General features: G+C 49.8%; 11 protein-coding genes across 11 annotated transcripts; 2 read left to right on the plus strand and 9 right to left on the minus strand.

Moving 5' to 3' along the window:
- Positions 1 to 1,451: 1,451 nt before the first annotated feature.
- N7498_009066 (uncharacterized protein) lies at positions 1,452 to 2,051 on the plus strand (the record flags this gene model as incomplete). The annotated part of the gene is made up of 1 exon (XM_058456128.1): positions 1,452 to 2,051. The coding sequence occupies one exon, from the start codon at positions 1,452 to 1,454 to the stop codon at positions 2,049 to 2,051; it is 600 nt and encodes a 199-aa protein (XP_058306116.1).
- A 444-nt stretch (positions 2,052 to 2,495) lies between these two features.
- On the plus strand, positions 2,496 to 3,492 carry N7498_009067 (uncharacterized protein; the record flags this gene model as incomplete). The annotated part of the gene is made up of 2 exons (XM_058456129.1): positions 2,496 to 2,786; positions 3,124 to 3,492. The coding sequence occupies 2 exons, from the start codon at positions 2,496 to 2,498 to the stop codon at positions 3,490 to 3,492; spliced, it is 660 nt and encodes a 219-aa protein (XP_058306117.1).
- Positions 3,493 to 3,995: 503 nt separating this feature from the next.
- On the minus strand, positions 3,996 to 6,499 carry N7498_009068 (FAS1 domain-containing protein; the record flags this gene model as incomplete). Its single annotated transcript, XM_058456130.1, has 6 exons — positions 3,996 to 5,138; positions 5,459 to 5,577; positions 5,718 to 5,796; positions 5,871 to 6,037; positions 6,101 to 6,241; positions 6,307 to 6,499. 6 exons carry the CDS (start codon positions 6,497 to 6,499, stop codon positions 3,996 to 3,998), a joined length of 1,842 nt encoding a protein of 613 aa, XP_058306118.1.
- A 4,216-nt stretch (positions 6,500 to 10,715) lies between these two features.
- N7498_009069 (uncharacterized protein) lies at positions 10,716 to 10,997 on the minus strand (the record flags this gene model as incomplete). Its single annotated transcript, XM_058456131.1, has 1 exon — positions 10,716 to 10,997. One exon carries the CDS (start codon positions 10,995 to 10,997, stop codon positions 10,716 to 10,718), a length of 282 nt encoding a protein of 93 aa, XP_058306119.1.
- Positions 10,998 to 11,529: 532 nt separating this feature from the next.
- N7498_009070 (uncharacterized protein) lies at positions 11,530 to 11,927 on the minus strand (the record flags this gene model as incomplete). Its single annotated transcript, XM_058456132.1, has 2 exons — positions 11,530 to 11,697; positions 11,742 to 11,927. 2 exons carry the CDS (start codon positions 11,925 to 11,927, stop codon positions 11,530 to 11,532), a joined length of 354 nt encoding a protein of 117 aa, XP_058306120.1.
- A 17-nt stretch (positions 11,928 to 11,944) lies between these two features.
- On the minus strand, positions 11,945 to 12,872 carry N7498_009071 (uncharacterized protein; the record flags this gene model as incomplete). Its single annotated transcript, XM_058456133.1, has 4 exons — positions 11,945 to 12,154; positions 12,204 to 12,287; positions 12,330 to 12,500; positions 12,570 to 12,872. The coding sequence occupies 4 exons, from the start codon at positions 12,870 to 12,872 to the stop codon at positions 11,945 to 11,947; spliced, it is 768 nt and encodes a 255-aa protein (XP_058306121.1).
- A 292-nt stretch (positions 12,873 to 13,164) lies between these two features.
- On the minus strand, positions 13,165 to 18,328 carry N7498_009072 (uncharacterized protein; the record flags this gene model as incomplete). Its single annotated transcript, XM_058456134.1, is given in 6 exon segments — positions 13,165 to 13,343; positions 13,358 to 13,517; positions 17,585 to 17,644; positions 17,681 to 17,908; positions 17,921 to 18,010; positions 18,122 to 18,328. The coding sequence occupies 6 exon segments, from the start codon at positions 18,326 to 18,328 to the stop codon at positions 13,165 to 13,167; spliced, it is 924 nt and encodes a 307-aa protein (XP_058306122.1).
- Positions 18,329 to 20,123: 1,795 nt separating this feature from the next.
- N7498_009073 (uncharacterized protein) lies at positions 20,124 to 20,723 on the minus strand (the record flags this gene model as incomplete). The annotated part of the gene is made up of 1 exon (XM_058456135.1): positions 20,124 to 20,723. The coding sequence occupies one exon, from the start codon at positions 20,721 to 20,723 to the stop codon at positions 20,124 to 20,126; it is 600 nt and encodes a 199-aa protein (XP_058306123.1).
- Positions 20,724 to 21,526: 803 nt separating this feature from the next.
- On the minus strand, positions 21,527 to 23,449 carry N7498_009074 (ribonuclease H family protein; the record flags this gene model as incomplete). Its single annotated transcript, XM_058456136.1, has 1 exon — positions 21,527 to 23,449. The coding sequence occupies one exon, from the start codon at positions 23,447 to 23,449 to the stop codon at positions 21,527 to 21,529; it is 1,923 nt and encodes a 640-aa protein (XP_058306124.1).
- A 216-nt stretch (positions 23,450 to 23,665) lies between these two features.
- Positions 23,666 to 25,504, minus strand: N7498_009075 (uncharacterized protein; the record flags this gene model as incomplete). The annotated part of the gene is made up of 1 exon (XM_058456137.1): positions 23,666 to 25,504. The coding sequence occupies one exon, from the start codon at positions 25,502 to 25,504 to the stop codon at positions 23,666 to 23,668; it is 1,839 nt and encodes a 612-aa protein (XP_058306125.1).
- Positions 25,505 to 25,553: 49 nt separating this feature from the next.
- On the minus strand, positions 25,554 to 26,189 carry N7498_009076 (uncharacterized protein; the record flags this gene model as incomplete). Its single annotated transcript, XM_058456138.1, has 1 exon — positions 25,554 to 26,189. One exon carries the CDS (start codon positions 26,187 to 26,189, stop codon positions 25,554 to 25,556), a length of 636 nt encoding a protein of 211 aa, XP_058306126.1.
- Between the last annotated feature and the right edge of the window lie 1,503 nt (positions 26,190 to 27,692).

Here is a 27,692-nt window from a genome sequence, read left to right on the forward strand (position 1 = left end):
CATCGTCCACAATGCTGGAGAAGCTGGGCAATAAAGTCCTCAAATACGGCAGCATCTGTGGAGCCACGGAACATACGGGACAGGACAATGCCATCCTGAGCATATGCAGGCAATATTTGATATCGGTGGTCTCGGTGAAACTGCGTTACTTGCAAAGGCGTCCTGCCCAGCGGTACCCAACCCGTGCGTCTAAAACCGGCTCGTTTATCTCATGTGGATTCATCAACATATACAAGGTGATACGATTGAAAGTCGGATAGCTTGTGCAAGTAATAGTCACGCAAATCGGCATTCTGCTCTCTAGACTGCGCCATAACCCGCACTCGTACCCAACCCAGCGGGTTACAAATTCAGATTTGAAAACCCGCAAATAACGTATTTCACAAGCGAGCGGCTCACACAAGCGAGCGGCTTACCTCAAAACACCATAGTAAATGCGATATTTAAGAACACAATATTTCAACAACTACAAGCTTATTCTATTTAGCTTTCAGTAATTCACTAATTTATAGCAAAAATAGCCTAATTTAGGGGTCTGGGATAATTTAATTATCATATCACTACGTTTACCATAAAATACAATGTATTTAAGCTCTCTAAGCTTGAAATATATGTCTTCAATCCACCACATCTTGAAAACTTTCGAGACCTTCAAAATACTCCAGACCCAATAAAGAATATATTTATACAGAAAGACTTTACGAGAAGCTATAGTTGTGGAGATACCAAGTTGTAATTTATCGCATTTACTATGGTGTTTTGAGGTGGGCCGCTCGCTTGTGAATTACGTTAGTTAGATAAATTGCCAGACTCAGGGGTACAGCAATACAGAGTTCTTTTCACCTCTGATTGGCCCTTATATTACGTGCTCTGACACCCCTAGGCGATCACGTGGGATCCATACGACTGGTGTTTTAGCTCTAAGGGCTTCATGTTGAGAGACTTTTGAAAGTAGATGGCTTCGCTCTGTGGGAAAGGAACCTTCCTTATCGTCTTGAGCTCTAACAAAAGAAAGGTATCCCGTTGGGGTTCGGATTGAGTCTTGGGACTCAACTTGGAGCTATGACTTAGTGCGAGTCGGCACGGTGATCCAGAGCAGCCTCTAATTCCGAGCTATTAAACAAGAAGGACCGAGCGCTCTCGGCTCCAAATATACCTTTAGTCGGAGGGGTTCACTAGCTGAGGCTACTATAAAGAGGGGTAGTTTACCCGACCACCCCAGATTTACCACCTGGCAAGAGATTGCGTATATCCTGCGACTATGGAAGACGATTTGCATGGTATTATCAATATCAAAGATCGACGACGAATCCAGAACCGACTATCACAACGTAAACGACGTGAGTATACTCCTGATCTCTTTATCTCTCTTTCATCGTCTTTTCTCGAGGCCTTTCACTGCATATGCCCCCTCACTCACTTAAATTTTACTAGGAGAACGCCTAAAGCAAATGAAAGATGTCCTGACAGATTCTGGTGAGCAGGACTCCCCAGAAGGCAGCTCCTGCTCTCCAGTGCTAAACTCTCGTGCCGCCAGTGAGCTGAGCCAGTTTTCAACTGAGAATCTCAAAATTGCTGTTGATCATCCAACAATATTTCCGGATCTTCTTGATACATGTTCACTATTGGCTACCAACCAACTCCAGGAGCCGTTCATGAATTTAAACGCATATGAGACCCTCATCGATATCACCAATTCAAACACTTCGGGCCATGACCAGCCTGGGAGGCGTGATGTGCTGGGCGCAAACAGCGGATTCAGGCGAAAGGCTTCAGCATGTGAGGCGTTTCCCCGGAAGAAAACAAACAGTCTGCCCCGAAGTGCAGACGGTCATACAGAAAACCATGCAAACCCATGCGAACGGCCTTTCGTCATTTTGAAACAGAAGGCCGATCAAATGATCGACCAACTGCTCTCCATGTACCGATTCAGCGTACAGTTACAAATTGTTGAGGAAGACCGGTGCATTGTCGATTTTGCGGAGCGAATCCGGGCACGATTTCTTGAGTTGCGCCAACTTACCTTCACAATTGAGGAAAGCCAAGACTAGGACTCGGTGAGACCTTCTTGCGCAGATATGGGAGGTAATCTAACGTCCCCACTTTCGATCTGCCTCGGCTGTCAGCAGATAGGCTATCCTATGGGGTTACTGCAATGGAGTCCGCAATTAACCCAACTTCATAACGACGGGAGAGGAAACGGGCCTAAGCCTACTGTGCTCTAAGCCCTTCGAATGATTATACAGAAATCTAGATTTTTCAAATTAACCATGTACGTGGTGGGTTTTTCTAGTCCTTTTCATGGGGTGTGGTGAGAATTTGAATCGGGACTAGCGTAATGACAAGGCTTCTCTCTGATGCTTGTTTTCCTCTTTATTGATTGTTTCGAAATTGAACCAAGTGACATTGTAGTGGGCCGATGTGGACGTCCGACAGGGGTTGCGGAAGAGTGGGGTTGGCAGTCTTGGGTGGGGAAAGCGGCCGGAGATAGGGGAATGTTTGTTGGGTACGCAATCCTTGCCCATGGTGTTCCTACAGCGTGGTGGAAGGATGTTACTACTGCGGAGGCCAAGGAGGAGATCCAGACGAAATGCAGGGAATGCGCACCCCTCGCCGACGTCCAGTACGTGGCATGGGCCAAGGGCGATCAGCACGCGAAGGCGAAAGCAAAGTCAACCTTGGTGGTTTCCTTTGTGAACCCGAGGGACGCGAAAGAAGTTCTCAGTACGAAGTTGACGATCAGAAACCACCCGTCCAAGACGGAGCTCTACCTCCCTAGAGGCCCCGTGACGCAGTGCCTAAGGTGCCTCTAATTTGGGCACGTCCAGCGCAGCTGCCATGCCCCACACCGTTGTGAGTATTGTGCGGAACACCATGACTCACGCAATTGCCAGACCCAGGGGAAGTCAGACCACCCGACCCAACGATGCGCCAACTGCCAGAGACGAGACCACTTCGCCACAGACCGATCCTGCCCCCGATGGGCAGACGCCAAGACAGAGTTCCAGAAACGACGCGACAATAAACCACGCCGCTTCCCACTCCCGCAGGGCCTCCCATCACAGTACAAGAAAAAAGAAAAGGGCGAACGATTGTCCACGAGGGACAGTCTCCTTTCACTAGATACCGGCTCACCTCGGAGTCCCGGGCAACGAACTGGCCGATGAACACGCAAAGCGGGCCATAGGATGGCGTTCCGACAAGCAACACGTGTCACCGCCAGACGAGAGGTTCTCGGACCGCGTGCTCCGCTCCGCCGCGGAAAGAATGATCAAGAAAAGCCTGAAGGGGAAATGGGCACACTCCTGGAAGATCGGCAAGCATGGCTCACACCTCCGGAGGTGGCTCCCGGTGGTGGAACCAGCGAGGACTGCCATGAAACGATACAGCGACCTCAGCGCCGCCCAATCAGCCGGCCTGTTCCAGGCCCGGACAAGCAAGATTGGGCTGAACCATTTCCTCGCCTCCATCGACCGAGCCGACACCGAATGATGCCTCTGCGGAGAGGCCCCGGAGACCGCTCACCATCTAATCCTACAGTGCGACCGATACGACGACCTCCGAGACGACATCTAGCAAGACGACCACCCTCGGGTCAAGACCTTCAACCCGAACCCGCTGCGGGTACGGGTGCGGGCTATGGCGCAGTCTACTTCAGGGTGCCTTTCGAGCCCTTGACGGTGGGGTCCATGATCACCGATTGCGAACCGACGCGGGAGAGCTACTGCAAGAAGTCGACAAGGCCACCCAAAGATGCCAGGATATTATCAAATAACTCAATTTCGAGTGCCAAAAGTTTCACAAAGACTCGTTCGCCGCTTTTGGGGCTCGTATTCAAGTTACTGGGCGTCGCGCAGCTTATCTATTTCGAAAAAGTACTTACGCTCAAATAAATGTGGAAATATGTAATACCATCTTGGTCATATGCTGGATGGAATTTCTATCACAGGCTCTACATGCAGGACAGTAGGCTCTTTTGTTGGAAAACCAGCCATTTATAAGAGTTGGACCAGCCTCGAGATAACGTCCTCAACGGACAGAGCCCTCTCATTATTTGTATCTCCCTCATCCTGTGGGGGTGGTAACAAAACCGAATCCACAATATGACACACTCCATCACTGGACAAACCATCCTGCACTATTATATTTGCACTCTCGTTCACCCGCATCGAGATCAATCCTCCATATCGTGTCACAGTAACCACTAACGGCCGACCTGCTAGGCAAGTAGGGAGAGAGAAGCGACGAGCGCCCTTGAGAACCCGCCACATAGAATCTGCCTGGGTCACAGGAGTAGGAATTGTATGATCAGGCGTGGCTTCTGGTGTCTGCATAAAGTGCTCTGGTGGAGAATCTATGTCGTAGAAACGATTCGAATATAAAGTCCGATTGACAACGATATGATAAAGTAAGAGGGCCTGGAGCGAGGGAGCTCCTTGATCACTGAAGAGGAATTTCTGGACGTCTTCTGGTAGCTTGCGGAAGGCTTGGTTTGTGGGAATGAAAACGACTCCACCGCGACGTGACTGATCATGGAGAATAGCCTGAGCTGCCTTAGTCTGTTGCACTGCTGTCTGGAATAAATCAAAGTCGTGCGGTGGCAGAGTAGCGATAAGAGAGTATATTGCCGGCCGAGGAAGGAGGACCTGATCAATTATATGGACCAGACCGTTTGTCGTTAGATTGTCGGGCTCGACCACGGTCGCATTGGAGTTTACTCCAAGCCCTGTAAGTGAGGGACGAATTGTTACTCTCTGGGCGCCATTTAACTGGCCAGGGAGGAGTAAGAGGTCCGTAGTTGGAGCTGTCAGGAGAAAATATATAGGCAGGAACCCCGGCGAAATATGCGCCTGGAGAAAAGTGAGAACATTTTCCTCTGGCTGCTTATTTCCCAATTTTCGGAAGGCAGTGTTACTTGGGGCCCACACAGTGGATGAGAAGTTTGAGTTCTGCAACAGTTCCTTGATCTGGGGACATTGATCAATGAGTTGAATGAACTTGGATGTGGTCGGTTTCGTCGAGAGGAATTCATAGAGTGTTACGGGCTTTTTTTTTCGCATCGGCGAGGAATGGCACGACTGCATGGCAATATCCGGTATATTGATGTTGGAGGTGCTCGAGGCTATCTTCTGTTGAGGCTGTTGCAACTAGCCAGTGTTTATGGTCGCATACAGTGGTCATGGTTAATAAGTGCTGAGAGAACAGAGGGCCAGTTGGGTGGGAACCTGCTATCTTATATAAACAATTCTTTTTTGTTGTCAGATTTATTCCGATTCTTCCCACAAGCGTTGTCAGATTGTAGGCTGAGTGTCACTATAGAAAGCAGTCTGACATGAACACGTTAAGAAAGCTATTTTGCTATTTTTATGGCAATATTATGGACTAAAGCTTCTTAAAAGGGTGGTTCCTTCATGGCATAGTCTTCCGATTTCCTCGTGACAGGAAATTCTAATCGCACAGAATTATCGAGTGCCCAATTCAAGACAGCATCGTAGTCACGGCACTGATGAAATGTATTATAGTCCGGATAAGGCTCATCGAGGCCATTCACCCAGTGAAACATGATCAAGCTAACAACTAAATTGCACATTAGAACTTCTCGTAATGTTTCCGCGCAGTGATCTGTGGTCCGATATGGATTAGGTATGTAGGCTGAACGAAGCGATCTAAACCGTTAAGGGAAAAATGCGTGACTCCGAGGTCATCGCACCACTTACCTAAATGGCCTCGCATCATCTGAGCTTTCATGTTGTCTTCCCGAAAATAGTTCGGATATGATGCTTTCCGTAACTTGTTCTATTGTCCAAATGCTTGTTATCTGAAATCCGAAAGACAAGTAGAGAATCTGAGCATATCAAGCGGTGTATTACCAAACAGTGGATGTGGTGAAACATCTCCAGGGTAGCCATATATTTGATCTCGCCTCCCTGTAGGATTTGAACAATTGAATTGAGCCATTCGGAATCGGATGCTAGGGGTAAATTTTTGACTATAGCGTGGTCGACAGCGAGCGTTCCCTGACGGCCATCGAGAAGGGCTTAATTTGCCACGCGTTAGGTCCAAATTCAAGTCAAGGTTCTTCGTTGGCTCGATGGCTCACGGTTCTTAGTAAACTGCTCCCATTCCGCATCCACTGCGCCCACTCCTGGAGACCAGATAAAACGCGATGGGTATTTGCTCGGAACGCGAAATGTGACGTTATATCGGGTCGATGCAATCTCCACTGCGTCAACTACCGGCGCTATGGAGTATCATTATCATGAATATTGATGCCACTTGCGATTGCGTGGATCCAGGCTAACGTACACCAAGCCATCTCGGCACATATTTTTGGAGAGAAGACAATGACGAGACTGGATGTCAAGAGGATGAGGGCGAAGATGAAGAGTATTCCATGCATCAACCATGCTCGTGTTGATAACAGTCGTGGGTAGATATCTCCCGATGATTCGAGCGACTCATCCGGAAGCGGGCTGTAAGCTCCACGGCTTTGCGACATAGTAAATATTTGATTTAGTGTTGGTAGCAGTGATATACGGAATTCCATTACTGTGGTTATCATTCCTCTCCTAGACCATATCTGACGCTGTCAACGCATGTCAGCATGTCAGAGTTCATCTGTCAGACCTGTGATCTGATTTCCTTGTCATTTCTGGCCTAAAGAGCTCAATTTTCTGGTTTGTCAAGGAAAGCTAGAAGCTTACAAACAAGCCACGAAATGAGCCATTCTCTATGTAGGGGGGTCTCCGCCCTCGAAGACAACTTGGATGAGATTTCTCACCCACCGCATTGTTTCTTTTAATGCATATATGTGCCCCTACAGTCAAAGATATCCTATCCGCATCTAAAAATCGAGTTATCAATTCCTGGGCGTGACATTCCGGAGATTGAGTTCATAGGAATCATACATGTAGACGTACTAGGCAAGATAGATATTTAAGCATGGAAAGCTTGACGTTGATATTTATTTTGAAACATACGTGCTGGTGGAATCTCTAAATAAGATTGATGGGATAGTTTAGGAACTTGGCGTAAGGAGGATGACGCGGCATACCATAACGTAACGAGTTTAGAGAAATTAGATATAGAGGCTGAGTATGAGTGAGGCGATTACCTAGTAGTATAGACAAGGATGACTACTGTGAGCATATGTTAATGCGTAGTGCGCGGAGGAAGTAATAGCTGGATGAACTAAGAACAGGCAATATATGGATCTGTATGACTTCTAAGGTTGCAGTTACTCAATACCTTAGAATGACGTGAGCCACTAGGTGACCCTATCATTCAAAGCCCTACATACACGAGCTTAGTACTTTGTATCATCGCGCTTGTCCCAGTACTGCAACACGGTATTGGTGTCGTCCTTGATGACCTCGCTGGAATCCTACTCTCATTTAGGATATTTCTTTGTGCGAGACAGACTCGGGGGATAACTGTTGAAAGGAATCATATGTACCTTGCTTTCTGGTGCAGGAACGGGGAGAGCAGATGCAATTTGCAGTGCAACTGTCACCAGCGCCACAGCAATGGATCAAGCTTTCATTTTGCTAAACTTCGCGAATTTGTCGACTTTGGTTGGAGTGGAGATTTATTGACTGCCAAGTGATGGTGTCGTTTTGTCGTGAGCCAAGTGCAGGATCTGGCCCTAACTTATGTATCTTTCCCCACGCAAGCGGTATGTTATTGTAGCCGACAGTATTTTTGAGAGGCTGAGAATGTGGAGAATATGACATTGTCAGCAGTATGGTCATCATGTTCGTATGTAGGTGTAAAGCGGCGAGATATGACGTGGGATATGTATAGTCTTGTTGAGCATATTGACTTGTGGTGGTCAGATTGATACTAAGCTTTCTATTCTTTTTTCATAATCGTTACTATAATTTTTGTCGGAGTTGAAGGTCTGATGTCTAAGTAAGTCAGGTCTGCACACCTAGGTCAAGTGGATCTTCTCGTAGATAGTGTCTTCTTCTTTCTCTCTCCTAGATAGATGTATCAATCCAATGAACCACCCCATATGATATATACTTTCATTGCTAATAATTATATTCTGGTAGATAGATTTAATCTTGTAAATCATTCTACCCCATAGATTTGGTTGAATTGTGAATCTGCACATCTGGACTTCGTAACTAAATCTTATATCACCTCTCGCTAAGTTCTACAGCCTACGTATAACCAATTGACTTGAGAAAGAACTTTGCATTGGAAATAAGTACGTCAGATTCACGCGGAATGACTCAAATTCTTCTGTCCTGGAACCCTCTCAATTGAGTGACTTATGGGAGCTTTCCGGCTGATAGCCCACTGTAGGATGGACTCAGGATCGCGACACGAATGCTGAAAAATCAGAATCTGCGTATAACAGAAAAGGAAAGTAGCTTACCATAGTGTTAAAGTCTGGAGTTGGAACTTCCATTCCATGAATCCAGTGGAACATTACCAAGCCCATGTCACCATTACACATCAGAACCTGCCCAATAATATCGATACAGTGGTCTATCATAGAATTAGAAAAGATTCAGAGAGCAAGACTGGATCTTTATTTTACCCGTGTGTTCACGTCTGTGATGTGAAGAATGCATGAAGAAAGAATCATTATGTTTGTAATAGTCCAAGTAGGTCCATTTTCGAAGAATATTCTTGGAGCTATTAACTAGAGGTTGGATTGATAGATAATTTCACTTACCAGACAATGTAGCTGATGGAACATCTCCAGCGAGCCCATATAGCCTCCTCCATTCTCTTGGTCTAAACGAACCATTGTATCCACAGAGTCATCGTTTGATGACTGGTGAACCTGGTCGATCGTGGTGCTGAATACAGCTGCAGTCTCCACCATCCAGGCTGCATTCATAATACCGTTAATGGGGATCTCATCTACCTCAATCTTCACTTGGAAGGAGCTCACTATTTGTGGTGAATCGATCCCACTCGCTGTCTACCTGAGCACTGGGCGGTCCTCGAAACTTGTTCAGTGTGTACAATATTCCATTCAGTCGGGTTGGTGACCAATTAGTATTTGCAGGCGGTTCGGATACTGATTTCTGGTTAAAGAAAGCGAAGAAAATAATCTAGCAATCACAAACACATACACCATTCAGTATCAGATGGACGTCGAAGTTGGCACGTGTCCAAAGCTTTCCAATGCATGGCTGCATGGATCCAGTACCCAATACCGAAGAGCAATATGCCTATCAAAACCTGCACAGCTATGTATACCGATCTGCTTGGGCCAGGTGGAGTAGACAAGGGCTCTATATATTCATTGTCAGGTAGTAGAGGCCCAGCAGAAGAGTTTTTTTGGCTTTCAACCTTGGAGGATTGCTACTCCATCTGCAAAAGCTGTGACGTAATGATTTACCTCGTTTGATGAGGACTCAAGGTATTTTTGGGAAGAAACGCACTTCTCGAGGTCGTATTCAGATTGTTTGGGTCTGGGTACCAGGCATCAGATGTATCAGGTGGCACGGCCCGTTGTCGTGCTCAGATGTCAGATGTCAGAGGTCAGAGGTCAGAGGTCACAGATGGTCAGATGTTTGCCGATCTTGGTGCAAACATTTTGAAGCAGGGAAAGCTTTTGCATTTGAGATACATACTCGATACTCATAGTTCCTTCCTCACTCATGACAACCAAGAGATGATTGATCAACCTCAATACCAACGCTTACCCATAAACGAGGACAACGCTGCTGAGCTTTCAGCAGGTGCACTAGAACCTCGATGGCGAAAAACATGGAGTCTATTCTTTGCCGCACTTCTGGCTTCGTCTCTACTGCTTCTTTTGTCATTCCTGCTAGCAAGCATCCCAGGGGCACACACCACAAATTCGCCATCCTTTGAATACCTGCATTGTGGCAACAGCATCGATATTGCAAAGTCCCGCGGATGTCAGTTCGATGTCTTGAATTATGTCTGGCTGCCAGAGCCCTGTATAGAGAAGGAAACTGTGGACGAATTTCGCATCTGGCTAGATAGCCCAGAGCGCCAATTTGGACGCTGGCCGTTCTTTGCCGATCGCGGAGGATACAAACGCATCACCGACGAACAAGCCTTGTCAGAGCGGGTGCATGTGGATACCCGCGCGCCTCAAGAGGAACATCTGGCTCATTGTATTTTCCTGTGGCGTCGGTTGGCACGCATTGCTGATATGAAGGTGGAGCTGGATATCTGGATGGGTCATATTCACCATTGCATCGAGGGCCTACTAGGTATTTTGCAGGGGCCAAATCCAGGGGATGCGGAACGGCCACATACAGTGTTTCAAGTTGGATTAGGTGGATGCAGAATAGGATAGCAAATATTGAGCAATCAATCAATCAATCAATCAAAGTTCTATTAACCTGATAGAGCCTAACTAGGTGCGTCAAGGCTATGCAGGCGCTTCGTCCAAACCGAAGCAGAACCTGGTATCCTGAACGCCGTGTCCGCAGAACGAGACCCGATACAAAGGAAAGCTGGCCTGGTTGGCCAGTATAGTAAGGAATGTAAGTAAATAAATGAATCCAACGCCCTCAAATCCCGCAAATCCCAGCGTCTTCCATCTGCGTCTTTCTTCTCCAGTATCTCGCATCTGCCTCCCTGGCCCCCATATTTTGTCTGCTACGTTTTCAATCAATGGTGGTGGCGTAGTAAATCGTAGGATGGTGAGTATCCAGGCCGTTCTCGGAGGCTCGGTCTTTCAGTATTCGGTGGTGGATGCGCAGCGTCTTCGCAACCTACTCCATGGCCGCAAGGCCGATTCGTTCGTGGTCATTATCGGGTTCCAGCTCCACATGGCGGAATTGACCGAGCAGACCTGTTTGGTGCATCATTGCAGCAGCGTAGCGGGCTGCTTGCGGGTGAGATACGATTGCATCGTACTCAGTTGTGGCGAGTCGGATTATATATTTCTCCGCTCCCGGATCCTCGGTTGCGCCCCCTGCACCCCACAAAGCAGCAGTCTTTGCATGCTCATCTGCTGCCTCATTGCCAGGAACACCCACATGGGCCGGATCCATCGGAGAATGATAGATGTGGGTGTTTGCCGCGACCGGATGGCCCGTACGTGGTCATAAATGCGTCCGAGCACGTATTGGCCGGACGGTCGCTTTGGGTTCCGCACCGCTTGAATTGCGGCCTGGCTGTCAGAGAAGATAACCAGTTCTCTGGCTTTGTCCTCGGTTGTTTGGGTTGGCTGGATTGCGAGTGGTTCCAGGGCCATCTCCACCCCTGAGAGCTCCGCCGCGTACACGCCGGACTGTCGGTCCGTTCCAAGATGGCGCTGATGCACCGCGCCTGTCAAATCGATAGCCGCAGCACCCACCAATCCTACGTATCCACTCCCGTCGGTGAATACGCGTTGTACAGTGGGTGTTCGTAAGTTTGAAACTATGATTTTACCGCCTATTTTCTGCCGCGTTTTCTGCCGTCTTAAACATTCTGTTTTTTGTGCTATTTACAGGAACCTCTTTAATATTTCGCAAACTATCCACTAGCCCCAATGATACCACTAAAGAGGTATATAAATAGCATATAGAATATTAAATTACTCTATTGCGCGTAGAAACGCATCGGGTAGGCGAGGTAGACAGCGAGGGCGGTGAAAACAAGGCGGTAAAATCGTGGTTTCAAACTTATGAAACTCCACTGTATTGCCCCATCTGCCAGGGCGGCTTGGAACTCAATCTCGTCGTGGGTGCTACGCGCTGCCTCCGCGTCCTCAATGACACAATGTAGTCGCTGTTCCCATCGGGCCAGCATACATGCTCTCTTGGATTCCCACTGGACCGCGCCAACAGGCCTTGTTTCCTCCATTTCATCCCCTCGAGCGGTGGCATTCCCCCTAGTCGGATCTCCGTTGGCTTTCGTTTGGCATTGAGGCCCCCAGGGCGGGCCCAGGACGCCCCTGTTTGGATTCGGATGGCGGTTTCTTCGTTGACTTGGTGCATTAAGAGGTTGATTGGCGTCAGTAATAATTCGATGTCAAGCGCCGCTGATCATCAGCGCCGCACATTTTTGGATTCTTGTGAAACTCCTGATCACTCGCGACTGCTCTGTCGCTAGAACATTCCCACTCGCTGGGCTGTACTAGGCGGTTAGGCCCCAGAAGAGCTGCGGTATGACCACCGCTTGGTAGATCTTCCGCATCGCCATTAGTGATGCGCCCACGTGGAGCCTATAATCCCCCTAAATGCCTCTAGACTGCTGTTAGCCTTGGCGATGACCTTGTTGCGGTGCGTTGTGAAATCGAGGTATTTGTCGAGCCACACGCTAAGGTATTTCGTATGTGGGGAAGGTAGAATGGTTTGCTAGGGGAGTTGTAATGGTATCTGGTCATCCCCGTCGAACACGCGGAATTCGTAGATGTCTGACGATGAGGGCGAGGGCGGTCGTTGGCTCTGAGCTGGCGGGGGTGTCGTCGTCGCTGTCGTAATCGCCGTTGTCGTAAGGGGAATTCGAGGGTTGCTGAAGTGGATTAATTCGAACTTGTTGGGTGCGAACTTAGCTGTATGTCTCCTTGCCTATAGGTCCGCCTTTTGGTATGCCATTTAGAGGATTTCAATATTCCTCGCGTAGGACTCCGATATCACTAGGACGCAGACATCGTCCACCCACCTAAATGCGCGGGTGTATTCCTCGCACCTGAGTAGGTCGAGTGTGTATCCACGAACCAGCGGCGCGTTGAACAAGAGAAATAGGATCGATGAGATTGGGGACCCCTGAGGGATCCCTATTGGTGTCGGTATTGATTCGCTGAGGAACCTAGGGAGTTTGACCCTGGTGCTTCTTCCCTGTAGAAAGGATCGAACCCATAGAATCCAGTGCCCGAGTCCTAGCTTCTTTATGTTGTGTAGTAGCCGTTCGTGGGAGACATTGTCGTACGCTCCCGACATATCTAGCAGGAGTATGCTGACCTTTCTATCGATTCCCCATGCCTAGTGAATCCGGTCCAGGATTAATTGGATAGCATGGTCGACGGAAATGCCTTTCCGTCCCCCAAGATGCGAATTTGGTAGTATCCTGTATTCTTCCACGGCCCAGGAGATCCTCGTCGCAATGATGGACTCCAAGAGCTTGCCCAAGGTGTTTAGCAGGGCCACTGGCCGGTACGATTTCGGCATCCTGTAGTCCCTTGGCCCGCCCTTACGTAGCGTGACCGTGATGGATGACTGGAAGTGTCGTGGATTATAACCCGCGCGGATATATACGTTGCATATCGAGGTGATGATGTCGGTGAATGCGTCGTCTGCGGCTAATAGACGCTAAATCCGGTTTGGAATGGCGTCCTCCCCGGGGGCTTTGTCCGGCGGTGCGCGTTGAATCGTGTCCTAGAGTCCCTGCCGCTAGATGGGCGGGAATGTTAGCTGATCTAGTTGACTCTGATTCTCATGGATGTCGTCGAGGTCGGTGGGGGGTGGCTCGGGGAAGAAGACTTTTTGTAGGATATCTACCTTGGCCTGATTGGTGTCTGCAAGACTGCCATCCGGCCGCTTAAGGGACGGTATAATACTTCCAGTCTCCTGCGAACGGTTCCTTGCCTATTTGCCTACCTTCTATAGCCCCTTAGGGCCCTCCTCCGTGGTTTCTTTTACCTATTTGCGGTAGCTAGCACGCGACGCCTGCGCGATCACCTTTAGACATTGACATGGGTTGTCCATGGGTCGAAGGTTCGACCCATGACCCAACCCATGGGCAACCCATGGACACCTAATCCTGCCTGATTTAGGATTTTCGGCCTGATTTGGCCTGATTTAGCCTAGAATTTTTGCATAATTTTTAGCTTATTTACTGTTTCTTACCTCTGTTCTGGTCTGAACGCGTACCATCACCACTTTTTTCATCCTTCCCTAATGTATTTATATGAAATAATATTGTTTATATCTAGATAAGTACTATTTGTATCGGTCGCATAAGGAAGACTAATTATTGTCGTCTATATTATGGTGGTTGTGTATATTTCGATGGTGTAGAGTAGAAATATATATTTCCTGTAGAGAAGTGTACCACCACTTTCCACTGGAGATTCTTCTTTTATTTTTCACTCACCTATTTTTAAACATTAAGCAATTATTTTTCTTGTACGTACTACCTGGATATCTATCTATCTATTCTCCGAGTTTGAGAGCTTATACGCTTAATTTGCGTGAGTAGTGAAGGTAAAGACTTAATGTTAAACGGACTTAGAGAAATTGATTATACAGAATAGGTGTGTGGGTCTAGGCTCAGGGTTGAGACCAATAATATCAGATGAAAGGGCCCGCTTAACACGCGTTATAACCAATCAACACGTGTATAGTCTTACCCGCTATTCATTCCATGGTTCACTTCCTCCCTACTTCACCCTTACTTTTGCGTTCTTTCGCCTTATCATGGCTAGATCCTTATCAGAACACTTCGATTCTATCACGAGTGATAGTATCGACCCTCTTCTATCTGATTGCTACTTCTCTATCCCACCCTCCTCGGTTCCTGAAAGCCAGTCCACCGCGCCCTATTACCACCGAGCCCCCACCGATCCTTGAACGCGTCGGGCCTAAGAGAAACTATATCCTATGGACCAACATAAACAAGGCTATATTCATCCAATGGTGGCTTACAACAACATATGGGCAGAAACCACGAGCGGAACATCCTCGGTGGGATAAAAGGGGCTTGATGTCTGAGGTTTGGACACACTTTGAACAGGGCGTAGAGATCTCTACTGGTAAACCATGTATTACCTGTAAGGACTGTGGCCAGATCTACGCGCATAGTCCTAAAAATGGGACGAATGTTATGACAAGGCATAGAGAAAGATGTCTACCAAACAATAAGTAGAAACAGACGAATATTCAGGCGATGATTCGTACCTAGGTAAGACAAGGTGAAAGAAAAGTGAAAGAGACGTGAAAGAAAAGTGAAAGAGAAGTAAGGCTAATATTTCTTTGTTTAATCCCTAGGCTCTACGCGCTACCCCGCCTAATGTATGGGACGAAAACGACTGGAAGAAGCAGCTTTTAGTCACAATCACAAGCCTTCGTCTACTATTCTAGATCATCGAAAACCAGCACTTTCGAGACCTTTTACGCTTAACCCAAGAAGCCCCTTCCCTCCCTATCCTCCAAACGGGTAAAACCCTTGCTCGTCAGCTTCAAAGCACCGTCTAGGTCCAGCAGCAAGGTATACTAGATATGCTTCCGTCGGACGCAAAGCTATCACTTGCACTTAACTGCTGGACGTCGCCCTTTCATTAAGCGTTTATGGCAATTACTGGTTATTTCCTTGATGAACAGTGGGAATATAGGCAGATCCTACTCGGTTTCGAACCCCTCGAGGGTATATATACTAGGGAAAATCTTGCTTTAGCCCTATGTGCGGTCATTGATAGACATAGGATTAAAGACCAAATTCTGGCTATCACCACTGATAATGCGTTAAACAATAAGACAATGTTTGATAAGGTCCAACGGACCTATCTAGACATCTCTATTGTTCATATTCCGTGTATGGCGTATGTGATTCAGCTTAGCCTCAATAAGCTCCTATATCGGATCAAAGCAAAGCCAAAGAACGATACGGTGGACATAGTATAGACCGATGAACTACAGAGGGCTTCTACCTAGCGAGGACAGAAAGGGGATATTGCAAACACCCTCGATAGGGTACGCCGGCTTGCAATATATATTAACGGTAGTCCACAGAGGCGTGCAGAGTTCCTCCGGCTTCAATCGATGGAACCTAGTCGATTAGTCCCTATTCAGGATGTCCGAACTCGGTGGAATTCCACCTATCTAATGCTACAAAGGGCTAAACGGCTACAGCCCTACTTTAATAGATATTGCCATATTGAGTGCCTAGACAACCTAAAGCTTGATTCAGAGGAATGGCGCTAGGTTGACTATCTTCTTTGCCTCACAAGACCATTCTTCCTATATATAAGCACGTTTTCAAAGACAAAAGACGTGACTATCCACCAGGTGTTTAAGCTTTATAATGAGCTATTTAAACACCTCGAGGCGTCAATCAATCAGCTCAAAAAAAAGAAGGTACGCTCTCACTTCCCTCTCACTTTTCCCTCACTTTTATTCTAACAAATAATAGATCAAATGGAAGCAACAGATGCTTGTCGCTCTTGAAGCAGGCCTACAGAAGCTCCGTGAGTACTACGCAAAGACCGATTAGCCTGAGGCTGGTAATGTGTATGTGCATGGCACTATCCTCGCACCAAAGGATAAGTTACAATACTTCAAACGTAAGGAATGGTCTGGTGGCCCAGAGGACTCCGAGCTAGGTCAGACATAGGCCGAATACTACCACAGCACCCTTCAAGATCGGACCAAAGCTTATCAGTGCGAAGAGGATCATACCCTTCTATCTAAAGCTTATACACATAGGTCAGAGCTTGATCGGTTACTCGAAGATGAAGGTGAATCCACCCTAGATCGGGATGAACTCGCACAGTATCTTCAAGCCGGTAAGCCTCTTGATTCAAGTCTCCTTCACTCCCCTTTTAAGTCAGCTCGACTCCTCTTTTGAGTCAGACCGACTCCTCTTTTTAGTCAGGTCGACTCCTCTTTCAAGCTTAATCCCTTATATTCTTGAGTCTAAGCGACTACTCCCCTAAGTCTGATCAACTCCTTCCCTAAGTCTGATCGACTCCTGATTTAAGGCTTCCTCGCTTATTATTAACCCTCTTTACCCTTTTTTCTTACTTCTCTTTCTCTCTAGGTGTTATACGCACTACCCCTCAGGCCTTCTGGAGGGACCATCAAGTGGAATACCCTACCCTCGCATGGGTAGCCCGCGATATCTTCTCTATCCCCGCCACTGGTGCGGGTGTAGAGAGGCTATTTAATTCAGCCCGCGATATTTGTCATTATCGTAGAGGTCGTCTGAACTCAACCACTATCCAGGATTTAATGATGTTCTCCTGCCTTACTCAGTTTGAGATAGAAGACGAATAGCTTGAACTAGCTCGGGCTCTAGAGATTCCTGAAGAAGGTGAAAATGAAAAGATCTCACCTACATTAGAAGGGATTGATCCGATTAGTGATACCGAGGAAGGCGAGGATGAAGTGAGGCTATCTGTGAGGGTAGGGAAGAGACGAAAGAGTGTTTTGTCCGATCATGAAAGTGAGCAAAGTGATGATAATGAGAGTGGTTTACCCTTGATGAGCCAGGTACGGCATTCTGGAAGGGCAAGGAAGGCGCCTCGGATATATGAAGGGTTCGAACTTAGTAAATAGTTTAGTATTTGATTAATTTTCACTCTTTATTCACTTTACCTTCACTTCCTGATTTAATCCGATAATGTTTCATCTAAACCTTACCACTCGAATACGTAAAATACTACATAAATTATGCAAATTATGTATTCTAGTATCATGGGTTTCTTGGCAACCCATGGGTCAACCCGTCCATGGGCAGCCAGACCTGACCCGTCCATGGGTTCGGGGTAGGTGTCCAGGACCCGTCCATGGACGGGTTGGGTTCGACCCATGGACCCAACCCATGGGTTATGTCAATGTCTAATCACCTTCCCTTTGCGGTTTCGAGCACTAGTGTACTCCCTCTAGTCGTCCTCTTCTCTGGACCTCCTCCATGCTCTGTATAACCTTCTGGTCACCTTTATGGCTTCAGAGTATTCGGGGGTGAAGCTAGGGTTGGCCCGTGATGAAGGTTGGGCCTATGGGGTCGATTCCTGTATACCGCGCTGGATGACTTCCATGATGAACTCCACTGCATCGTCGATGCGCCTTGGTGTCACCTCCCTAGGGAGGTTTAGCCACGGCTTTCCTTGTAAGTTAGTCTGTACGAATTTGGAGAACTTATCCTCGTCCATCGCCTTCCAGTTCCTCCTCTTCTTTTCCTGTTCCGGCTGCGGCGTGTCGAAGTCGATAATTGTCCGTATTGGTAAGTGGTCCGAATCCGCATGGATCTGCTCCAACACCTAGTAGTCCACTATTCGCCCGCCGAGCCCTTCCGTGGCGAACACTAGGTCGATTGTGGTCCGACTGCCTGCCTGGTTGCGTGTGATGGAACCCGGTTTCAACTAGAGATCCATTCCCCTTGTCTCCATCACATTAAGTAGCTCTTTGGCCGCTGGGTCCTAGGGGGCACCCTCGCCTCCCTAGTGCGGATAGTGGAGATTGAAGTCCCCTACCGCTAGGTGCGATACTCCTGGCTCTTGGTCTCTCGCCGGTGGAATTAGCTGCGAGAGCAGGTTTACCGTGTCCTCTCCGTTGTTTGGTTGGTTATATATATTGAAGATTCTGAGTTCCTTCCCCTCCCTGTTCCGCATGCGTACTTCCTGACAGTCTTTAGAATGCACGATATGCGTTAGCCCTTCGATTCTTTTCGACACGAACATGCAGACCCTTGCCCGATCACCCCCTGTCTCGCTTGACTGGGGGTAAAGGAGTTAGTGGGTCTGCTTCGCGGGATGATGTGTTGTTTCCTGGTATAGATTCGCCCACGGTTCCTGGATAGCGATGATGCCGGCTTCCAGAACGGTGGGATCGCGCATGAACTAGGCTATGACGATGTCCTTTGATTGGTTCGTGTTGTATTGGATGATAGTGAGTTCCTTATTCATTGTGGGTTGGGCGGGAGGTCTGCTTCTTTACTGACTTTGGTTTCGAGGGTTTTCTCTTGTCGGTGAGTGACTTCCGACTGCTAAAGCCAGTGGACACCTTAGTCAACTGACTAGCTAGGGCGTCCGCGCTATATTTGCGCTTCATTGGATGGCTCCGTCCGGATGGTGCTGATTTAGTGGACTTGGCGGTGCTGGTGAAGATCGGTGGGTCGTTCTCCTTGCCTAGTGCTTTCCGGGCGACGCTGCCTTGGGATATCGATGCATTGCCGTTCTCATTCAGAGCGGACGATGGGTGATATTCGCTGTCCTGATCATTGATATCGGAGGAGGGGTCGACATAGATAGGTTGCTGATTATCTATCCCTAGGTCATACAACGCCTCCCGCCCTTCTGCCTGATCCTCCTCTTACGTTTGCTCCAGACGAGCCTTCTTGTTCGCTTCGGATACCCTCGAGACCATCCTCGTGATCCGTCGAGGGGTTGTGACAACCTTCTTCGATGGCCTCTTGGAGGGCTCTGACTGCCTCTGTGATGGCGCATAGATTGACTGTTGGATAGATTCTGCGATGGCTTGGACTATAACTACGTCCTGTTGCGGTTGTGGGAGCAGTGGTGGAACTATTGCGGTATCCTCCGTTGTGTCTATGGACTCATCGTGTGTAACGCGCTTGTTCTTCCCTTTCCGGCCTCCCTTGGTGCTTATCTTGAAGCTCGTCTTGGACAGCCTACTTGCTGAGGTTATCGCTGACGGCGTCTTCCCTCCTGCCTGCTGACTAGATTGCAGGCCCGACGCGCTTCGCACTGCAGAACTGGAGTCCTGACGCGTCTGCTCCCCGCTGGAAGAACGTGCGGCTAATCCTGAGGCGCTATCTATAGGATCCGATTCCCGTGATACCGTTGATCCCTCTGTCCTCGTTCTTCTAGAGCCCTCGGAGCCGGAGGCCGGTTCCTAGGAGATGGAGATATAGGCCGGCACTCGGTGGTAGGTTGGCCGCACAAGCTTCCTTGCCTCTGAGCGCTCGATCTCCCTCTAGAAGGCCTCGCACTTTTTGGACCAACTAGGGTGTGCGCCCCCGTAGTTGGCGCACTTGCGTTCTATTAATAATCCTTCCTGACGCTTCTAACACTCCCGAGTGAGGTGATCATCCGCGCAGAATACACATCGTGGTGCTTCGGAGCAGGTTGTTCCTATATAGCCATATTTTTGGCATCGGTGACATTGACGAATACGTGTGGCCCGGTCGAATAGGACCGTGGTTAGATAGACATCATCGTATAGGGTGTTTAAGTCGATGGCCTTGTTGGCCGTGATAGGGGAGTCGAATTCCACCACTAACGAACCGGCCTTCTTGCCCTCGGGGGTTCTCCCCTAGTATAGCTTGATGATCTTGGCGTCTTCTCCCTAGGTAGACCGGTTTGTAGCCTCTAATTCCTTCATCAGCCTTTGCTATACTGGCTTATCCCCGAGCTCCGTTGCCGCATTGATCCCGAGGGCTTTTATATTGACGTCGTGGACGACAACCCCCCAGGACGGCAACCGGACTTCCGCATCTTTATATAAGCTCTTCGCCTACGCGGGGTGTGCCCGTGCGATCTCCGCCTCCTTGGCGGACCGCATCGTGAGGCTTAAGTCCCCGGATTTTAACTGGCGGACGGCCACGAAGGCCACCGATGCTAGGGTCACTACCCCGTGGCGGTGGGCTGTGTCCACCTTCGCCCTCTTAGCCCGTCTCTTAATGTCCTTCGCCGTCATGCCTCTATAGCGCTTGATGGCATCTTCATCCCCGAGCTTGACAATGACTTCGCGGTCTTTGCCGAGCTCGGACCGAGTTATTCCGAGACTGCTGCCCGACCCATGCGTAGACAGATGGTGGGCAGGGGCCGGCGGACGCCCTTGTCTGACGGCCTCCGCGAACGATCTGGTTCGATTCTGAGGCTGAGAGACGTCGGTGGAGATGCGGACGGCATTGATATCCTGGCGAATCTGGAGGTTGTCCTGGCGAAGGCCCTCAATCTCCTTCTTCCAGTCCGCCCCCCAGGGGTTCCGCACCAGGTCCAGGGTCAGGATTTCGATATCCTTGACGTACTGGAGCACCGGTGCGGGCACCCGGATGTTGTTATGACTCTGGATATGCTCCAGCAGCCGCTTTGTATCGTGGTTGGCGTTCATGATGCGGTCGATAAAATTTGTTGCTTCGGTTCCCGCACCCCCCGAAAGGGGTGGCCACTGGCCAGTCATTCCCCGGCGCCACCATGGTGATAACCACCTGAAAGTGGTATCAATGGATAGCGCGCAGAGTTAATTGAAACTGAGCAAATTCTGGTGGGCGTAGCCCTTGGCGTTGCGTTGCGATTTCAAAAATTAGATTTACGCAGAAGTTGTTGTTTTTACACACGATCCACCGCATGGTGTAACCACATTCACTCCGTCTACCTGGGTGATTCTACCTATTTTTTTTTTCTGCTTTATTCTCTCCTCTGGTCTTTTGCCTCTATCTCTGATCAATCAATCAATCAATCAATCAATCAATCAAAGTTCTATTAACCTGATAGAGCCTAACTAGGTGCGTCGAGGCTATGCAGGCGCTTCGTCCAAATCCGAAGCAGAACTCGGTGTCCTTAACTCCAGACTCGCGGCTTGCAATAAACAGTCGTACAAAGGAAAACCAGCCTCTCGCAGGAGGCTGGCACAGTAGGGAGTGTCCCAAATCCAAATCTCGCACATAATAAAGCCCATATAAAATCAAACCCAAAGCAACAAAGCCCACGATAAATCACTCTGCATCCCCTCGTCCCCGTGTTATGCTCCCGCCTCTCTTTCGTCAGTTCTCTTCCCCAGGCCTGGGCAACTCCTAGCGCTTCAGATTCTCAATTGGTTGCGGTGCTTAGTGAACCAGTGCTTGTTGAGTATCCTAGCCATTCTCGGTGGCCTGGTCTTGGTGTTCATTGGTGAATGCACAGCGTCTTCACAACCTACCCCATGGCCGCGAGGCCGATTTGTTCGTGGTCGTCGTCTGGTTCCGGCTCAACGTTCCGGAATTGGCCCAGAAGACCCGTTTGATGCATCATCGCAGCGGCGTAGCGGGCCGCGCGCGGGTGTGATACGATTGCGTCGTATTCCGTGGTGCTGCCAAGATCGGTGCGAGCGATCTTGTCCAGTATAGTTCGCCGTAGACCGTTGTACAGCGGGCACTGGAGCAGGATATGTCTCGGTGTCTGAGATCCCTGGTCACAGCTACAACGGTCTGTTTCCCTTTCTTTGATCTTGTATAAGAAATGCCCCAAGCCGATGCGCTTGGACCTCATTTGAATAAGAATCGATGCGTACGGCTTGGACAGTCCCTCATATAGCTCCAAGGCCTTGCGGCTTGGTGCCTTGATTAGGCACCTTGTCGGTTTGGCCGTCTTCTCTTTCTCCCACTGCTTCTTCCATCTCTCCTTGATGCGCTTGCGCGTGTTTCGCTTCGCGGCGGAGGCGAGCCGGATAAAGTGTTTCTCCGAGCCCGCGCCCGCACCTTCTAGAGAATCTCCCGCTCCCCACAAAGCGGCTGATTTTGCAGCCTCGTCTGCAGTTTCATTGCCAGCAACCCCCACATGGGCTGGAATCCACCGAAGGGTGATCCCTGTGGGTGTTTCACGCGACCGGATAGCCCTTACGTGGTCATAAATGCTCTTTAGCACGTATTGGCCGGACGGTCGTCGCGGGTTCTGTGATGATTTAATCGCAGCCTGGCTGTCAGAGAAGATCACCAGTTCTCTGACCTTGTCCTCAGTTGGATGGTTCGGTCGATTTGCCAGTTGTTCCAGGGCCATTTCAATGCCCGAGAGTTCTGCAACGTACACATTGGATTGGTCCAGCGATCCAAGGTGTCGTTGCTTCCAGTCCGTGCTTGTTGGATCCACCGCGGATGCACCCACGAGTCCTGCGTATCCACTGCCATCAGTGAAGGTACGTTGGATCGCTCCGTCGGCGAGTGCGGCGTCCAGTTCGATGCCATCGTGGGTCTGGATGGCGATTTCCGCAGTCTCTATGACGCACTTGATCCGTGTCTCCCATGGGGGGAGCACGAATGCAGATCTTGATTCCCACTGCACATTTTGCCCTTGTACTTGTAGCGGTGCCAATGGGCCGTGTATCTTCCATTTCAATGCTTCGAGTGGCGTGATCCCTCCGAGCTTTGTCTCCTTTGGTTTGCGTTTGGCTAAGAGGCCCTTGGGCAGGGCCCAGGGTACTCCCGTTTGGATTCTGATGGCGGTTTCTTCGATGACCTGCTGCATTAGTAGATTGATCGGTGTGAGGAAGAGCTCCACGTCGAGCGCCGCTGCCGAGATGCTTTTGAAAGCCCCACTAATCATTAGCGCGGCGCGCTTCTGGATCCTTGTAAAACCTCTGATAATATGGGACCGTTCTATCGCCGGCATCTTTGCAGGACTGAACCACGCTGCTAGACCCCAGAAGATCTGTGGGATCACCACGGCTCTGTAGATCTTACGCATCGAGGACAATGATGTCCCCCACGTGGACCCAGTGATGCCGCGAAGGGCTTCTAGGCTGCTGTTCGCCTTCGCAATGACCTTACTGCGATGTGTGGTGAAATCGAGGTGCTTATCAAGCCAGACACCGAGGTATTTAGTGTGTGTCGAAGGTGTTATCAGTTGATCCGGTAGTTGCAATGGCATCTGGTCGTCTCCCTCCTCCACGTGGAATTCGTAGATGTCTTGTGGTGGTCGCGGTGTCCACGCCGTGGGCGCTGGTTGTCGAGGGTTGCTGAAGTGGATTAGTTCGAACTTGTCTGGCGCGAATTTGGCGGAGTGGCGCTTGGCCCATGTTGCGGCTTTGCCGAATGATTTCTCCAATATTTCGATATTGCGGGCGTAGGATTCCGAGGTCACCATGATGCAGACGTCGTCCACCCACCCAAACGCGTACGCCTGCCCTCCGCATGGCAGGGAGGGCAGTGTGCACCCACGTACGAGTGGTGTGTTGAATAGGAGGAACAGTATCGGCGAGATTGGGGATCCTTGCGGTATCCCCGTCGGGGTTGGGATAGGGTCACTGAGGTATCCTGGTAGCCGGATCCTAGTGCTTCTCCCCTGCAGAAACGACTGTATCTATGGTACAAAATGGCCTAGTCCCAGCTTTTTGATATTGTAGAGAAGTCGTTCATGAGACACGTTGTCGTACGCTCCCGACATATCCAGTAGGAGCATACTGACCTTGCGGTCTATTCCCCATGCCCGATGCACTTGGTCAAGGATCAGTTGAATCGCATGGTCCACGGACACTCCTTTCCTTCCTCCGAGGTGCCCTTTAGGCAGGATTCCCTTTTCCTCCGCCGCCCACGCTATCCTTGTCGCGATAACAGACTCCAGTAGCTTGCCCAGTGTGTTTAGCAAGGCTACAGGCCGGTATGACTTCGGTTGGCGGTAGTCCTTTGGCCCTCCCTTGCGAAGGGTGACCGTGATCGAGGATTGGAAGTGTCGTGGGTTGTAACCGGTTCGTATACAGGCGTCGAAGATTGAGGTAATGATGTTGCTGAACGGGGAGTTGTCGTCTGCCGCTAGCAGTCGCCAGACCTTGTTCGGAACCGTGTCGTTTCCTGGTGCCTTGTCTGGCGGCGCTCTGCGGATAGCATCCCGCACTTCCTGCACCGAGATCGGTGGGAACTGGATCTGGTCGACCTCGCGTGTGTCCCGCTGAATATCCTCCAGATCTGGGATGGGCGGCTGAGGGAAGAAGACTCCTTTCAGGACCTCCACCTTGGCTTGGTTAGTATCCGCAAGACTGCCGTCTGGCTTTTTCAGCGCGGGGATATTGCTCCCGGACGACGCTTCAGCACGGCTCCTTGCCCATTTGGCAACCTTCCACATCCCCTTCGGCCCTTCATCCGTTAGGTCCTTTACCCATTTGCGATATGCCGCTCGGGAGGCCTTCGCAATGACCTTACCCTTGCGGTTGCGCGCACTGGTGTATTCCTGCCAATCATCGTTGTTCTGCGAGGCCGCATATCGTCTGCGGAGCCGTCGTGTTGTCTTGATCGCCTCGCAGCACTCGGGCGTGAAGCTAGGTTTTGCCCATGATGAGGGGCGTGCCCAGGGCGTCGACTCCTGTACCCCCCGCTGGATGACTTCCATCAGGTGTTCGACCGCATCGTCAACCTGTTGTGGGTGCACCGTATCTCCGCGGAGGTGCAGCCATGACTTGTTCTGTAGGTTAGCGTTCACAAAGGTGAGGAACTTATCGTTATCCATTTCCTTCCAGTTTCGTCGTCTCGGCGCTTCTACCGGTTCCGCTGTCGCGAAATCGATGATCGTACGAATTGGTAAGTGGTCAGAATCCGCATGCACTCCCTCCTGCACCTTGCAGCTAATCATACTTCCTCCCAATCTCTCTGATGCGAAGACCAGGTCGAGCGTCGACCTGCTGCCGGCCTGCATGCGTGTAATGGAACCCGGTTTCAACCAGAGATCCAGTGCCCTCATCTCGGCGGCGTCCAGCCAGTCGTCCGCAGCTTCATCCTGTTGGACACCGTCACCCCCCCAATACGGGTGGTGTAGGTTGAAGTCCCCCACGATCAGGTACGTGACGCCTGGCTCCTTGGCCTGTTCCCTTGTCGGTGGAATTAACTGCGTGAGCAGGCGCATCGTGTCCTCCCCGTTCTCTGGTTGATTATATATGTTGAATACGCGCAGCTCCTTCCCTTCGTGCCGCAGACGGAGCTCCTGGCAGTCGCGGGAGTGCACTACATGCGTCCACCCCTCCATTTGTTTCGACACGAACATACACACCCTCGCCCGCATGCCTCCCGTCTCATTCGCCTGAGGGTAGAGTAGCTGGTGGCTCTGCTTGGCTGGGTGATGCGTGGTTTCCTGGTATGGGTTGGCCCACGGCTCCTGGATGGCGATGATGCCCGCCTGGAGGACCGTCGGGTCCCGCATAAACTGAGCCATTACCACATCTTTCGACCGATTCGTGTTGTATTGGATGATTGTGAGTTCTCTACTCATCCTGAGGTGAGTTGGGGTTCTGTTTCTTGGCTGATTTGGTTGATCTTGGCTTCTTGGACTTCTTCCTCTTCTCTTTTAGTGAGGATCGGTTGCTGAAGCTTGTCGATACACTAGCTATCTTGCCGACTGCGGTGTCTTCGCCGTGCTTGCGCTTTATGGGCCTACTCCGCCCCGCTGGCGCAGATTTGGTGGATTTGGCGATGTTTGGGAAGACCGCGTTCTCCTTCCCGGCTGCCTTGCGGGCTATACGTCCCTTCGAGGTATTGCTGTTTCTTTCCTGAAGGACTGACGATGGCCGGTAGTCGGTGTCTTGTTCGTTGATGCTCGATGATTCGTCGATATATATCGGCTGCTGCGCGTGTGTCTCCTTCCGGTGTTCGTCAAACACGGCTTCTGTCTCCCCCTCCTGCCGCTCTAGACACGCCTTCTTTGTTGCCTCGGCTACCCGTGTCATCATGCGGGTTATCCGCGGGGGGAGTTCGTTAGCGAGTCTCTTCTTCGATGTCTTGGAGGGTCGCTTCGATGGTTCTGATTGTGTTTCGGTTGGTGCATGGATCGACTGGTGAATTGACTCCGTAATTGCCTTCACTAGAGCTGTTTCTTGTGACTGGTCCTCCACGGTATCCATTGGCTCGCTCGCCGCTCGGATATTCCTTTTGTTCTTCCCTTTGGTGCCCCCCTTGGTGCTCGTTTTGAAGCTGCCTCGGGGCGCGTTGCTCACATTGCCTGGGTTACTTGAGGTGGCCGTCGATGACGTGCTCGCCTTTTCCCCAGCCTGCTGACTGGTTTGCAGGCTTGACACACTTCGCACAAGGCCGGAGTCTCCGTGTGTCTGCTCCCCGCTGGAGGAGCGTGCGGTCGACCCTGAGCCGCTACTCACAGGGCCGGTTTCCCGTGAAGCTACAGCTATTGAGGCTGAGGTCGTCGCTGGCGATGCCTCGGACCCCTCGGACCTCGATCCCACTGATTGCTGAGAGATGGAGATGTGGGCCGGTACGCGATGATAGCGGGGCCTTACAACCTTTCTGGCCTCCACGCGTTCGATCTCCTTGTGGAAGGCCTCACTAGACTGCGCCAAAACCCGCGCCAACCCGAACCCAACCCAACCCGAACCCGCATAACCCGAACCCAACCTATTTAGGTGGGTCCTCATCTTAGCATTATTTATGAAGTATTAGTCTGTATTTTTAGGTATTTGACTTACAAGAAAGGCCTCTTTCTATGACTATAGTGTGTGATGTAGGGCTAATGAATTCCTGAAGCTATAGCACTAATTTTCTGACGGCCGTCAGAAAATAAGGTTATTAAGCTATGGTACTAGCTTTTTTGACGGCCGTCAGAAATTGAGGTTCAATTGGTTTATAATATTGATCACTAATGATATGCCCATTGCTCATCCTCCTGCCGAGGACGCTTGCGCGATCTTTTAGATGCGCGGCGTGCCTGAGTGCTTTCTAATTAAGGGAGATCTACCTCATAGTTATCACCATTATCTGGCTGCGGAAGCTCCTCTTCGTCCTGATCCTCGCCCTCTTGTGTATCCTGTTCTTCATTATCACTAATTGGATCTAGCTTAAACTGATCAGGCGTGTACTCTCTCTCTTCTTCTTTGCCCGCTTCAATTTCATTAAGAATGAAAAACTCTTTCAAAAATGTAAAAGAGTCTTCCTAGAGGTCGAACCTTGATGTACAAAGATACATCATTAGTTCCTGGATTGTTGTGCTATTTAAGCGTCCTCGGCGATAATGACAGACATCCCGCGCCGTATTAAATAGACGTTCAACTCCAGCACTAGTTGCTGGGATTGAAAGGATATCCTGGGCAAGGGCAGCAATAGCTGGAAAGCGGTGTTGATTCTCCTTCCAAAATGGGAGGGGTGAGATATCAATAGTATCTATTATTGATTAGGAAGAGGAGAAAGCGAGAGAAGATAAAGAGACATACCGCTATCAAGATATTGAACTACCTCGTCCTTGGGCGACGATGGTTGGCGTTTGCTTCCACTGAGCATTAAATCAAGACGTGAGCCTACTCGGGTTGACGCCTGAGAGATAGGGAGGCCTTGCTGAGAACAAAGACGCTCTTGGTATGGAGATAGAGCCGTCTTCAAGCTCTTTCGATATTGATCGC

This window comes from Penicillium cinerascens (genome assembly GCF_028974065.1).
Source record: "Penicillium cinerascens strain IBT 15544 chromosome Unknown scaffold_4_segment0_segment0, whole genome shotgun sequence".
Classification (NCBI taxonomy): domain Eukaryota; kingdom Fungi; phylum Ascomycota; class Eurotiomycetes; order Eurotiales; family Aspergillaceae; genus Penicillium; species Penicillium cinerascens.